Source organism: Sardina pilchardus, chromosome 6 (assembly GCF_963854185.1).
Source record: "Sardina pilchardus chromosome 6, fSarPil1.1, whole genome shotgun sequence".
NCBI classification, from domain to species: Eukaryota; Metazoa; Chordata; class Actinopteri; order Clupeiformes; family Clupeidae; genus Sardina; species Sardina pilchardus.
This window is the reverse complement of record NC_084999.1, coordinates 34,642,125-34,655,717: the sequence shown is the minus strand read 5'-3', so window position 1 is coordinate 34,655,717 and position 13,593 is coordinate 34,642,125. Positions and strand designations below refer to the sequence as shown.

General features: G+C 37.9%; 1 protein-coding gene across 1 annotated transcript in view; it reads right to left on the bottom strand.

Moving 5' to 3' along the window:
- The window catches only part of LOC134083479 (gamma-aminobutyric acid type B receptor subunit 2-like), a 16,550-nt gene extending 5,127 nt beyond the window's left edge, over positions 1-11,423 (bottom strand). Inside the window, exons 1-11 of the mRNA XM_062539803.1 lie at positions 11,280-11,423; positions 8,516-8,653; positions 7,300-7,470; positions 6,793-6,894; positions 6,519-6,584; positions 5,737-5,925; positions 5,088-5,330; positions 1,820-1,880; positions 516-599; positions 285-429; positions 40-172 (exon numbers count right to left, since the gene is read on the bottom strand). Of these exons, the coding sequence (XP_062395787.1) occupies positions 40-172; positions 285-429; positions 516-599; positions 1,820-1,880; positions 5,088-5,330; positions 5,737-5,925; positions 6,519-6,584; positions 6,793-6,894; positions 7,300-7,470; positions 8,516-8,653; positions 11,280-11,423 (1,476 nt within the window). The remainder of the gene's footprint in view (positions 1-39; positions 173-284; positions 430-515; positions 600-1,819; positions 1,881-5,087; positions 5,331-5,736; positions 5,926-6,518; positions 6,585-6,792; positions 6,895-7,299; positions 7,471-8,515; positions 8,654-11,279) is intronic.
- Between the last annotated feature and the right edge of the window lie 2,170 nt (positions 11,424-13,593).

Below are 13,593 nucleotides of genomic sequence, written 5' to 3'. Positions count from 1 at the left end.
GCCAAAAATTTCAGCGATGACTGTATTTGAGTCTCTTACTTTGCATAGGATTTCAAATGATCCATCTGAGATGAATGCCCCATCTAGACCAAAAATGATGATGAAGGAGTAGGAGAGCATTCCACCCAAGATTATTAGATTATTTATGAATGGACTGGACATTTTTATGATCCTGATAAATAGGAGAATAGTTGATTATTTGATATTCTTTGAACAGTGCAGACCAATAGAATGGAGAGCAAATGTAAACATATAGTAACTTTGTCTAAAAAATGCATGCCTACCGATGATGCCGATGTTTCATGTTGAAGAACAAGAAAGAACTGGCCATAAGCATGCCTAATATGGAGATAGCTGATAGTATGCTATAGACCACTATGTTTATCTGTCCTCTTTGATGCAGCACCATAGTGCTATCCCTTGGGGGGCCTTTAGCTGCAGAATAATGAAAGGGAGGAATATTAGTTTTGGTCTACTAGGTGGCCTGCAGAAATTTGCTGAATAAGGTCATGAGCTCCAACCTGTGAACCGCATGTTCTTGCGAAGATCCAGCCTGTCCTCAATTGTGTTGTATTCACCAACTTGTATTTCACTGCCATCTGAAGACAGAGAAGGAAAGAGTACAACCTAAATATCTGTTGACATACCTATTCCACATGTTACACAATGTCATTTATTAGCCATTACCATTAAATGTGGTCAGCAATATGCCCTCTGGTTGTTAGGGGAAAATGTTTTCTACCCTCCGCATGCCTTGATGTGCTAAATAGTTTATCAAAACTATGATTTTTTTCAGTTCTACAGTTGTCATTTTTTGGGATTTCAACATAGATTGGAAAATATATGTGTACAAATATGTGTAGACTTAAATTCGATTCAATGACTTCAGAACCCAAACAATCTACTATAACAAGTCCTAGTAAACTGCAGCAATCAAGTCCAGTCAACTGGATAATATAATAATGATGTTGATCAGTGGTTGAAATGTAGCAAAGCTTTTGAGACTAGATCAATATATGTCAAGGTAAACCAATTTCACTAACTTGCATAAAGTTGCTGTGCAGTGTTCATGATTTGGCTGATGATTCACTGACTGACTGACTGACTGACTGACCTACTTATATATGCTTAGTCAATCGAAACTATGGTTGGTGGGTTTTAAGGAGCATACAATGACATGATTGGGACAATACATATTTCAAAGGATGAATTAGACTGCAAAATGTGGTTTAACATGCAGGCCTATTTGTTGTGCACCATATTTAACTAATTGTGAAAGTTTGAGAAAGAAAATCCTCAAATCATTTGAGACAAACAATTAACTGGCATAGGGTGTCTCTAGCCTCTAGGGCTTAGCGGTCACATGCGTTGACAGAACCTTTTAGCTCTTATGTCCACAATCGTGTTCACTACTGAATTGGGGATGTTTTGGACACGTACATGGGCACTTATACTGCCATCTGGTGATGTCAGGTGATTTCACAAATATGACTTCATGAATGACATTGATTTGTATTTGATTTTGTCATGTTTTTATTTCCAAAGTTTTAACTGTCCAAAAGGGCAAAAATGCAATGTTTCCATGTTGTTTTTAGTATAGTCTCATATTAAAAACCAAGTTTTTCATTTTATTACATGCTTGTATTTTATGGAAGTACAGAGTCCACATATGTGGACATCATTTTTTATCTAAAAGTACATCATATCAAAAGACGATGCTTAGTTTTTATTCTAATTAGGTTCCAATAAGCCCAAATAGCAAATAAATAAAAATTGCATGTAAAAAAACAGCTTGGGCCTTAGGAGGCTAGTTATTTACCTTGAAGCTGAGTTAATCTGACGATTCCCATTCTCTCTCCATTTTTAAACCGCACTTGGCCCTAAACAAAGAAACTATCATCATGACAAGCCCATTTTTGAAAAGATCAAAGCAAAAATAATCTGTAACACTTATATTCACCATTAAATAGCTGCTTACTAACATGTATATTAGTAGCATACTAGCCATTTGTTAGTCATTATAAGTCACTAATTAAAACCTTATTCTGCAAGACCTTATTCTATCCTTACTAGACCCTTAATTAAGCATTTCCCCTATGTAAGCTCCTATACCCCTTATTCATAGTTATTAAATACGTTGTTGCATATGAATTACGACCTAAATATGCATGGCTCAGTATGGTGTTTGTAAGGCGGTAGTACCACAAGAACAGTTTTTCACCCATAATAATACTTCAAAAGATCAAAGATGGTCTATTCAAATGGAAGCAAACACTAAACCACAAGTTCTAATAGTGTACAAATAACTCATAATTAAGTCTTTGTAATGCCGAATTCCTTATTCTAAAGTTGGGTCTTTGTTCATATTTAATTCACAATTAATTCGGCACTTCTTAACCTCTATGTGTTTGCTAAACTAAAGTTTCACACTAGAGATCGGCATGGTGTTTTTTCCAGTTAGCCTATTAGCCTGTTTGATGTTCATTGAGCTAAATGCAAGTCAAACAGGCTAATAGGCCAATCTCTAGCTATTGTGAAAGGTATGTGATGATGTGGGGCTTTTTTTAATTCGGCAGAGACTATTTGCACCCGGGTGGAAATAAAGAACATTACTATTTACACCCGGGTGTAAATAGTGTATAATCAACAATACTATTTACACCCGGGTGCAAATAATCAACATTACTATTTACACCCAAGTGGAAATAATGAACATTACTATTTACACACAGGTGTAAATAGTGTAATAATGAACAATACTATTTACACCCAATGTCTAACATCCATGTACCCTGTCAATGTGTATTTACCAGCTCTACAGTAGGCTAGGCCTAATTTAGTTTTTAACAGTTTTTAGCTGTTTTGCCATGTCTGGGTTACTTGGAAGTGATTATACAAATATTAGGCTAATGAGTGGTCATGTGGTAGCTTGATCAAAGGCAAGCTAGTTCAAAGAGTTGTTTTCTGAGTTGTCTTTCTGAGTTGTCTTCTGAGTTGTTTACTCCTAACCTTAACCCTAACCTTAACCCATGCCTAACCCCAGCGCCTTCCAGGCAGCGTTGGGGGCTCAAAACACCAAGAAGCCTTTCTACTCACAACTACTGAAGCCTACTTCTACTTAACTGTACTCATAACTGGAATAAAACCAGTCAATCTCTGGCAGGTTCAAAAAGCACAAACTCTTATTTGCCGCGAGGTAACATCATCTAAGAAAAAAGAAGAAGTCGTTCGTACTTTGGCATGCAAAAAAACCCAATGCTTCAGCTGAGCTTCAAACCCTAGGCCCCGGACTTGCAACCCGTTCACTTATCCACTGCACTACGCTCCATTGGCTCAATATGGGATACTACTAATAATTGAGTCACTTGTTGGGGTTGCTAGGTAACGGCAAACAAACTAAAAGATCGTATTTCTTGATTTTGCTTACAAACGGACGGCTTTACCCGTTCACTGAATAAAGTTTATGGAAATTTAGCACCACTTTCCCATCTAAAATATTGTTTTAATAATCCTAACTTGTTAAATTTAGCACTCAGGTATGCCATCTCCTGCCAAGATGGTCCCGCTATGTTGGATAGCACGCATTTCAGGTTTGGGTGCAAATAAGAAAATGCCTCCATTTCACTATTTTACATGCAAATAATCACTCCGTTTTAATTCCAAAGGCCAAGGGAGCTTTATCAGGATGAAACAGCTGGCCTTTAAAAACAAAACCTATAAAAAAATCTTCCTGCTCCTATGGGAATTTAACATAGGGGTCAAGTACTTATGCCCCCTAGCATCTAAGGAAAAACATTTATTTATTTACGATAGCCTACATTCTTCAATCACAAAGAAATTGGTGTCCTTAGCGGTTTGATTTTTACTCATTTTTTGAATTAAGGCATTAAGATCAAATGTCAAATGATGATTTTATATTCCTCTTTTTAGGCAACTTTAGCATGGTATTAACTACATGTGCTCCCCACTGTACATATGGGTTAATAAGTGCCAAATTAATTGTGAATTAAATGTGAACAAAGACCCAACTATAGAATAGGGAACATATTCGGCATTATAAAGAGTTAATTATGAGTTATTTGTATTAGCACTTGTGGTTTAGTGTTTACTTCCATTTGAATATAACATCTTTGATAAGTATAATTATGGGTGAATAACTGTTGTTGTAGTACTACCACCTTACAAGCCCCATACTGAGCCATGCATATTTAGGTCATAATTCATATGCAACAACGTATTTAATAACTATGAATAAAGGGTAATAAGGAGCTTACATAGGGGAGATTCTTAATCCAGGGTCTAGTAAGAATAAGGTCTTACAGAATAAGGTATTAATAAGTGACTTACAATGACTAACAAATGGCTAGTATGTTACAAATATACATGTTAGTAAGCAGCTAATTAATGGTGAATATCTGTGAAATATGTGTTTCATTATTAGGCAAGATACTGTAATTAGCCTATAATTCTCTCTGTCTCTCTTTCTATCATACATAAATGATCTGTCTATGCCTACAGTATATACACACTATATTGCCAAAAGTATTGGGTCACCTGTCTTGACACCCATATAAACTTCAGTCACATTCTTAATCCATATGGACCTTGCTTGGCGCACTGGTACGCTGTCATGTTGGAACAGGAAGTGGCCATCCCCAAACTGTTCAAAATCTCTTGGTTAATGCTGAAGCATTCAGAGTTCCTTTCACTGGAACTAATAGGCCAAGCCCAGCTCGGGGATGGTCCCCTCCTTTTCCAACATGACTGTGCACCAGTGCACAAAGCAAGGTCCATAAAGACATGGATGACAGAGTTTGGTGTGGATAAACTTGATTGGCCTGCACAGGGCCCTGACCTCAACCCAACAGAACACCTTTGAGATTAATTAGAGCGCAGACTGAGAGCCAGTCTATATGTACAGTATACTGTAGACAGATCATTCATGAGACCATTTAACTACATCATGGCATTTCAAACTTTGTTTACTCTTGGCTCTAAGACAAACAATTCAATTTAACGAAAGTGTTACATTGCACTGTATTCATAAGGCAGTATTGCATTTGAAAACAATATGTTTTACTACTCACTGTCACACCCAAAAAAGTGGTTTCAGTCATGGCCTCTGTAATCATCTGAGACAGCTCTTCATCACTGACTGTATAATTGTGGTGCTGACTGTACTTCTCTTGGTGTCTCACAGCCTCCATAACTCGTGCTAGGGCTTTTGTGACAACCCAGATGCCATCATAGGCAAAAGCATGGAACCTGCTGGAGTTAATGCCTTTCCCAATCCGAAGTTGATCATATTCTTTCTGATACTCTTGTGGGGTCTGAAAATAAATGAGATGTTGCTTTGCTAAAACAGGTGCGTGTGTGTGAGAGAGAGAGAGAGAGAGAGAGAGAGAGAGAGAGAGAGAGAGAGAGAGAGAGAGAGAGAGAGAAGCAGATACAGACATATCGGTACTTACAGTCTGTACAGACCTAGACCGCATTTCCCAGATTCGTTAAGAAGCTCTTGAGTGCTATAAGAACTTCTTAGGAGCGTTCTTAGAGCGCTCCTAAGTTCTTAGCACGTAAGAGCTTCTTAACGAATCTGGGAAACCCGGCCCTAGTAGATGTAAGTCTATCTATCTATAAAATCTACAGTATCTATCTATATACCTACTTATTTATCTACTGTACTTTAGCAGTTTTAGTTTGAATACTTTTGAGTCAGAAATTGTGAAGCAAACTCACCTTTCCCGAAATGCCCCTAGTCTCTTTGGAACTAAGGGGCTCAAAGTCCACACTGATAGATCCCTCCATGGCCTCCATGAGATTCAAAGAGGAACAATTCACTGTGCCTCTGTTAACCAACCAGTTCCTCTGGTTCCATCTTGGGATAACCCACTGATACCTACTGCTGAACATGTTCAAATGGTAAGCCTTAGAAAGGATGACATTAGGAAAAGGAAACACATTTAGCTGATTTTACAACTTAATTCTACAGAGAGTGTTTTGGTTTATGGTTTTTGAACCACTGTAACAAAATGGTAGTACAGCATTGCAGACTCCATGGAAGGGTACCTGCTGCCTATGTACATTTAAATGGCTAAAACTATGCTAACGAATGTCTTCAATTCATATTTACAGGTAATATACACTAATGAAAACATGGCTTTGAACACTAGTTCCAATTTCAGCCAATTGCCATTAAAGCATGTCGAGCGAGTCATGCTTTTATCACCAATGGTGTATTTTAAATTCATTTTGATAGCAGGCCTATTCATATGAAGGTTACATAAACACATCCATTGTTCACACCAATCATCCAGCATATAATAATAATCCCACATATCCTCATATGCACGAGACAGATCGAAAACATAACCCACCACACCCTCAATTTACATCCACAAAAAAGTTTCTTACATTTTCAGAATTGGACATTAGTATATTATTGCCCAAAAATATCTCCTTATTTCACTGAAGCCTTTGTTGATCACAGTTTTTGATGATCACAGTTGTCAGATACTCACAGAACAGAAGATTTTAGCCGCTGTGCTTTCATTGAAAAGTCCAATAATGATCCTCACATCATTTTCCTAAAGAAAAAACATATGAATGTGAATTATATATATATATTCTAATGTGGCCTGCTTTGATTAGAACTCTCTGTAAATAAACTTGTTTTATGACTTGATAATGTATGATATTTTTTGTTGCCAATGAAACAAAAGCCAAAGATGGTCGATGGTAAATGCAAAACTCACAATTTGCAAAATTGAAATAAATGAAAAATCATAACGTCACCTTTAGTATTCTTAGGCTGACAGAAGGATCGTCGATGAAGTTTTGTGTAGCTGCTATCTGAATGTTTGCCAATAACAGCACCTTCATTAAATCTCTTTGGACCTGTTGGGTTAGGTGGTTGCATGTCATATCACCGATGTCTACATTACCAATTACTATTTTTGAGTCACATTATTGAAAATCTCATGATGATGTACAGTGTAGGCCTATGTAGACTTCTGCAGCAATAGGCTACTTTAACAGCTCTCATCTTAAAATTACTGTCAGATAGCCTTCTAAAATCAGAAGCTTAAAAATAAACAGTAATGCACATATTGATTGACATGTGTATCATTATTACATTCTTTGCACACATAATGAGTTTGTCGTGGTGTAAGATTGTCACAGAATGGTAAATTTGCCATGGGATGACAATATGACCATTTCAGTTTCTGATTTTTTTTAAGAGTATAGCTTACAGTAAGTCACAATTGGTGTTCTAAAATATTTAATCAAGATGAAACTTACCTCAGAAACTCCCTGGCCATCCTGAGCCAGTATACCTACACGATTCCAGTTATAATGTTTGACAAGTTTAATCACAGCTGGATGAATTGCATTGTCTGATGGGACAATTCTGAAGAAGTTTGGATACCTTCTCTTGTCCTCAAATGCAGGAGCTGTCACAGCAAAAGACAGCTAAAACAAATTGATATAATTCCTTAAAGATCATGTGCAGCATAATTTAAAACTTTTAAAACACTTCTTAAAGTGCAACTCACAGTTTAAATAATGGGTCAAATATGTTAAAGATACAGATTCCACCCAAGACAAAAAGCAAGATATTGAAATAGTTTAAATTATACTTTAACAAGCATTCTGTAATATTATTGGTATAAATCAGTGGTATTTCAACCAATCATTAATTTTTCACGCAGAGGTGTTTTTGAAGCAAAATAATAAAATATATCACCAGCAATTTCACTATGTTAGCACTTTTATACTTCTGTGTGGCTGTTTTCTATTGGCAATACTGTACATCTATCTATCTATCAACTTTGTTCCATCTTTACCCTTTATGCATTTACAAGTTTTCCATCATTTCATCACAAACTCCATAATTTCACTCCAGGCTTTGTCTTTCGTCTCATTCTCCCCAACAGTATCCTCCTTGTCATTTCCATTCTCGTCACACTTTCATTAAACCCTCTTGGGCCTTAAAGAATAGATTAAATGGTAGTAAAAATGTCAAATGTATAAAATATGGGTCATTGTGAGGGTGTGTGGGGCAGTAACACAAGTGAATATGGGAGTAATGGGATGTATGGAGCAGGGGGTGTATCTGTGTGTGTGTCCTGGGGTGGAAGGGGAATGTTGTGTGTGTTCAGTTTCTGAATGTGTGTGTGTGTATGTACCATCTTATATTAAGAAAAAAATAGTTGGTATTGTTTTTGGAGACACTAGAGCTTTCTCTTAAAATAAGAATTTGAATTATTTTATACATATTATCAAGAAAACAACAAATTTGTCTGTCAGTGTGCAAAATTGTCTTGATAAGACGTTTTATTTTAATACTTTGCATCTACTGGTATTTCCTTCAGGAAATGCATCTCTTGCACCACTTATTGTTCCTCTGAACAAGAAACTGATGTAATGTGATGTGATGTGATGTAATGCCACTCTGGGCAACCTCCCCAGTATTGCCATTTTGTTGTTATAAGAGGTTGGACATTCTGTCATGTACCTGCACAAGATTCCAGGCCCGAAGAGACTCAGCAATGATAGAAGTCACAGATGGACAGACCCCTCCAAAGATCATGAGGTATTTTGGACCATGGCATATGGCATCAAAGAAAGCTTTCAAGCCTATAGCATTGTCACACTAAACAGAGATACACATAAGAAGCAGGAAGAGGAAGAGTAAACTGACAAATCGTTTGGCAACTGGAATTCATCAAGGAAACATAAAACCAGCACCATATTCACTGTCACTTTCCAACTGGCCACACAAAAACAATGTTGAAAAATAAACTTATGCTATAAGAGAAATATAGTCACTCTAAGAGTAGATCATTGCAAACACCAAACGTTGGAATTAAGACAGATTGAACAGAATCATGTAACTCTACAAAAAGCATTTAATACCAAAATTACGAAAAACAATTGTATAGAATAAGCAGGATAATGTAGAGGCCACGAAATGGTAGCTAAGCCATTGCTAAAGACACTTTGTTTCTTTTCTCGTTTTGGCAAGTAGCCGTATAATGCTGTTGTAAGTATGTCAAGCCCTTTTCAAAGGAAAATAATTTTTGGTTATACTGTATAGCCTACCTTATTAAAAGCTATAAAGACATTGTGCAGAACCAGCCATTAATCCAATACAGACATTGGAAATGTTTCATAAAAACTTCCAATACATCAACAAACTAATGGAACAATAAAACTATAGAACAATAAGATAAGAATGTCAACATCTGGTGATGGAAATGTTATGGACATTTAGTTAGAAAGTAGTTATTTCTATGCTACAATGATCTTGATATTGACAGTGGTATGTGTGAACATTCCAAACATGTGTGACTCATGAAGGGTTTTGTATTTCTAAAATATTCTGAAATGTAATGGTAATGAACATCCTTCTGACTTATTTCTCATGCATGAAGTTCAATGTCATTAGCTTTCAAAAGTTGTCCTCTCTTGATTTATAAATTATATTTGCAGAGTATGTTTTCTGCTTGACAAAACAAATGTAATGTATCAGACACAAAATCAGTGGACAAAGTGCTATGACTGATTGAGGGAGCTAATCTGTTTGTTTGTTTTAACATTTTGTTGTCAAGGCTGGAACTCAGAGGTTTCAGGAACCACACCAAGCCTACACCATTTATACTGGTTTTACATCCCAGCATAAAACTGAGATGAGTGCCATGGGATCATTAATGACTACAGTGAGGCTCATGTAATGTCTCCCCGATGGAAGGACGGAAAACATTTTACAGCATTTTTCCTATTCAAAGAATAGGGGGTTCCCAGGTGTCCTGCTTAAATTCACAACCTGTGGGGTGTACTACGAACCTCCATTAGTGGATTAGCGAAGTATGCTGCCTGCGCTCAAAGCCAGGGTATGCTGTCATATGAAATTATTTATTTCAGCGTCGCTGTATCACCATGGTATCTTATGCTCGCAACCAAACCTGGTCGGGAGCAGGTTATGTGCTAAGTTTTAGCTCAAATCGTGAAAAACTACCGCCCTCTGACCAATCCTACTGACTACTGACCAATCAATTATCTGGGAAAACGAAGTTATCTCACGTGGGAGATTCTGTCATACATCTTACAGGTGCAGCTCTGCCTCTTCAAACATTTAACTATGTTGCACATGCAGATATATCACTATGTGGACGTGCATACCGTACAATATCGATTTTTTGATGTTATAGGTTAGACACTAAAAATGATCACCGTTACGCTGCCGCCCTAGCCTGGGTTTCCCATACTGCCTTGCGCGGTGATTTCTTTCACGCTGCTAAGGCAGTCTGGAAACTAACGCCCCCATGTTCGCCTGATGTTGGAGGCCAATCACAGAACAGGGGAGAAAGCAAGAGCATGAAGAGCTATGCAGAGACGCATTTGATTGACATCCGTGGCGCCCAATGAACGGATCTGGGCATTTTTTCAAATACGAGAAAATGAACGTCTGGTTGCCAGACCACGTCTCATTTGAGAAGTGGGAGGCGTTAGCCAGGCTACTGCCGCCCATAGATGCTGAAGTAATCTTTTTTAAAATATAGGAGGTCTTGTGCATCTCCACGTTTCACGATTGGGCAAAGTCACCTAAACCACGAGAACGCGCACAGATCTGAGCTGAAAGCCTAGTTTGACAAATTCACCCTCGAGTGAGTTTCGTGATGCCACTCAACTCTGATTGCAACTTTCGGATTTGTCGATCCAGGTTATCTAAAGAAAACCTTGTTATGTTCAGCGAGATTCGTAGGTGCCTATACCCCACTGGTTCTTTCAATCTAGCCCCCTAATCTGGCCCCCAGTGTAATTGGCTCATTCACTCCCTCAGTCTCCATCTCAAGCTGGTATGTGGTACAGAAAGGCAGCCATACATCACCCAGGTGGGTGCTACACATTGGTGGTGGTTATGAGGGCCCTCCTTTACGGTGCACTTTAAGTGTTTAAAGAAGCGCTATAGAACATGCTGTTGTTGCAGCAGCAGGCTAAACACCGTTTTTTTCTTTTTTCTTTTCATAACCTTGTTGAACACCAAGACCGGTCTGAGCCAAAAAAAATTGACCCTGGCATATTTGGCTTTTATTTTTATTTGCCTTTTATATTTATGTTTTGAACTAAGTGCCACCGAGAACTGCGAGTAGACAGGTGTAGGCCTACTCACTAGCTATCTGACTCACTGGTGACTGTAAATACTGTCTCAGCAGCTTTAGATTGTAGATACACTGAGATGCATCATCAAACAACAAACAGAGACTATGAAAAATTACCTGTGAGTTTGCAAAGTGAAATTCTAGCTCATAGTTGCATAATGGAGCTGGTTGCTTCCTCAGGTGTTGCTGGGCCAAGTGGACAGCTGGCAGTGTTGTCTCTGTGATATTGCCACACCCATCAAGTTCATCTGTGAATGGCATAATCCACAAAACTGGCAGTGTGTGTCGACCCTGACATAAACACAAAGCCCAATATTCCAGCAGTCCCCAAAGTACCAGTATCTTCCAAACATCCATTGTCCACCTTTCAGTTTTGTATTCTGGGGGAAGTTTTGGACAGTCGGGGGAACTCGCTCTTGTCTTGCTTAATCTCCCTTCATCTGCTCAGACTGCACAGAAGTGCTCTGTGGAAGGGGCACAAGGAGCAGAGCAATCCACTGAAAAGGATTATGGGATAAAGGCGTTACCCTGAAGCTGATGACCACATACATCTGTCACTGAGTGTGGACTAACCCTAAGTCAAGTGGACAGCGAAAAACTCAACACGTCAGACAAACTCTTGTAGGGTCCAGAGAGATCAGATAAATACCAACGTTTCATAAAATGTTAGCTTTGTGCATGGAACTGGTGAGATTTAAGATTCAATGCTTTTTTACCACATCGTCATGGTTGATTGGGATTTGGAATTCACAAACACAGAAGGCTGAAAAGACAAAACTTCCATGGACATACCCAGCAGTGAAATTAAACTTAAATTGGTGTATTGATGACCAGTCTTGACTGGACTTTGACATTTTTTAATACCATTTCTTTATAATTATAAGGAAAATCTTCAGCTTGTCGGCAGAGACCCTTCCCATAGTACCACAGATGTTAAACAATTTTAGTTTAATTGGCTTTAGTTAATGAGCCTAGCTAATGGCTTAAAGAACTTTATTTTTACTGCAAACAAGCTGAAGTAGGCTATTTGCTATTCATCATCGTTTACTGACTAGACTTTCTCCAAAAAATGGTGTGACTGGAAGAAGAGCGAGAGCAAGTGTAAAATGGGTGTTATGGGAATTAAATTGACTATGTGAAGGACTACTAACGCTAATAGCTGATTGTGGTGACAGCAATCACTACAGGGAGTCCGGTGAGAGGAATGATGCCGAATTCCTCATGAAGATTTTTTTGCGCGCACGCACGCACACACACTGTAGCCTACACACACATGATGCACTCATGCAGGGGCGGTAAATCATGAACACTGTGTAGCCTAGTCGTGGTTTGTAAGTGAACAGAGATGAACACAAACACACAAATAGGTAAATATACACCACGATAAGAACAAGATGTAATATACAAAAATGATACACAATGTCGCTTTGCCTAGTCAGAAAGAATGAAATGTGGAGCGCTTAAAGGAACACTTCACCGTTTTTTCATATTAAACTATGTTATTCCCATAACTAAGACGAGTTGATACACACCTCTCACGTTTCAATGCGTTCACCCACTGGATCTGTTGCGCGCGCTATGGTGATAGCACTTAGCTAGCCCAATGCATTCATTAGGATCCAAACAGAGATGAAGTTAGAGGCAACCAAACACTTCCATGTTTTCCCTATTAAAATACAGAGTAGTCACACGACCAAGTATGGTGAGACAAAATAAAACGTGGTGCATTTCTAAGCAGGTAAGAGGGATAACTACATTGTGTGGCGCAGTAATATCCTGACTCTTGCACTTTCAATTTCACTTTGGAGTGAGGATATTACTGCGCTGAGTCTAAGTGCTCCCATGTTATTCTGCCACACAATATAGTTATCCCTCTTACCTGCTTAGAAATGCACCACGTTTTATTTTGTCTCACCATACTTGGTCGTGTGACTACTCGTGTAACTGTATTTTAATAGGGAAAACGTGAATATGTGTGATGGGAATATGTTATATGTATGACACTGTGATGTGAACATCAAATGCTGCTATCTTTTTTTAATGGAATGTATTGATGTGTGAAGAAGAATATCCTTATAGGACAATAAAGACTCTATCTCTATCTCTATCTACAGTAAATATTGACTGCATTGACAATAAACCAGTTTGATAACTGATTGGGAATGAGTATTCACATATTTATTGATAAATTGATAAAGTACATTCAAACATAATACACTGTAATTCACTTTTAAAAAGTAAACCTATTTCACTGTTCCTTTTTTTTTTTTTTTTTTAGCAATTTCAACCTGACAACTTAAACAAATATTCAAGTTGAATCATCAAATGCCTCCAACTTTTATTATAAGTACTAACTTGCAGTCATGGTTGAAATTGTTGGCACCCATGCTGACTAAAAAGAGGAATATAAAATCATCTTTTGGAAATGGAT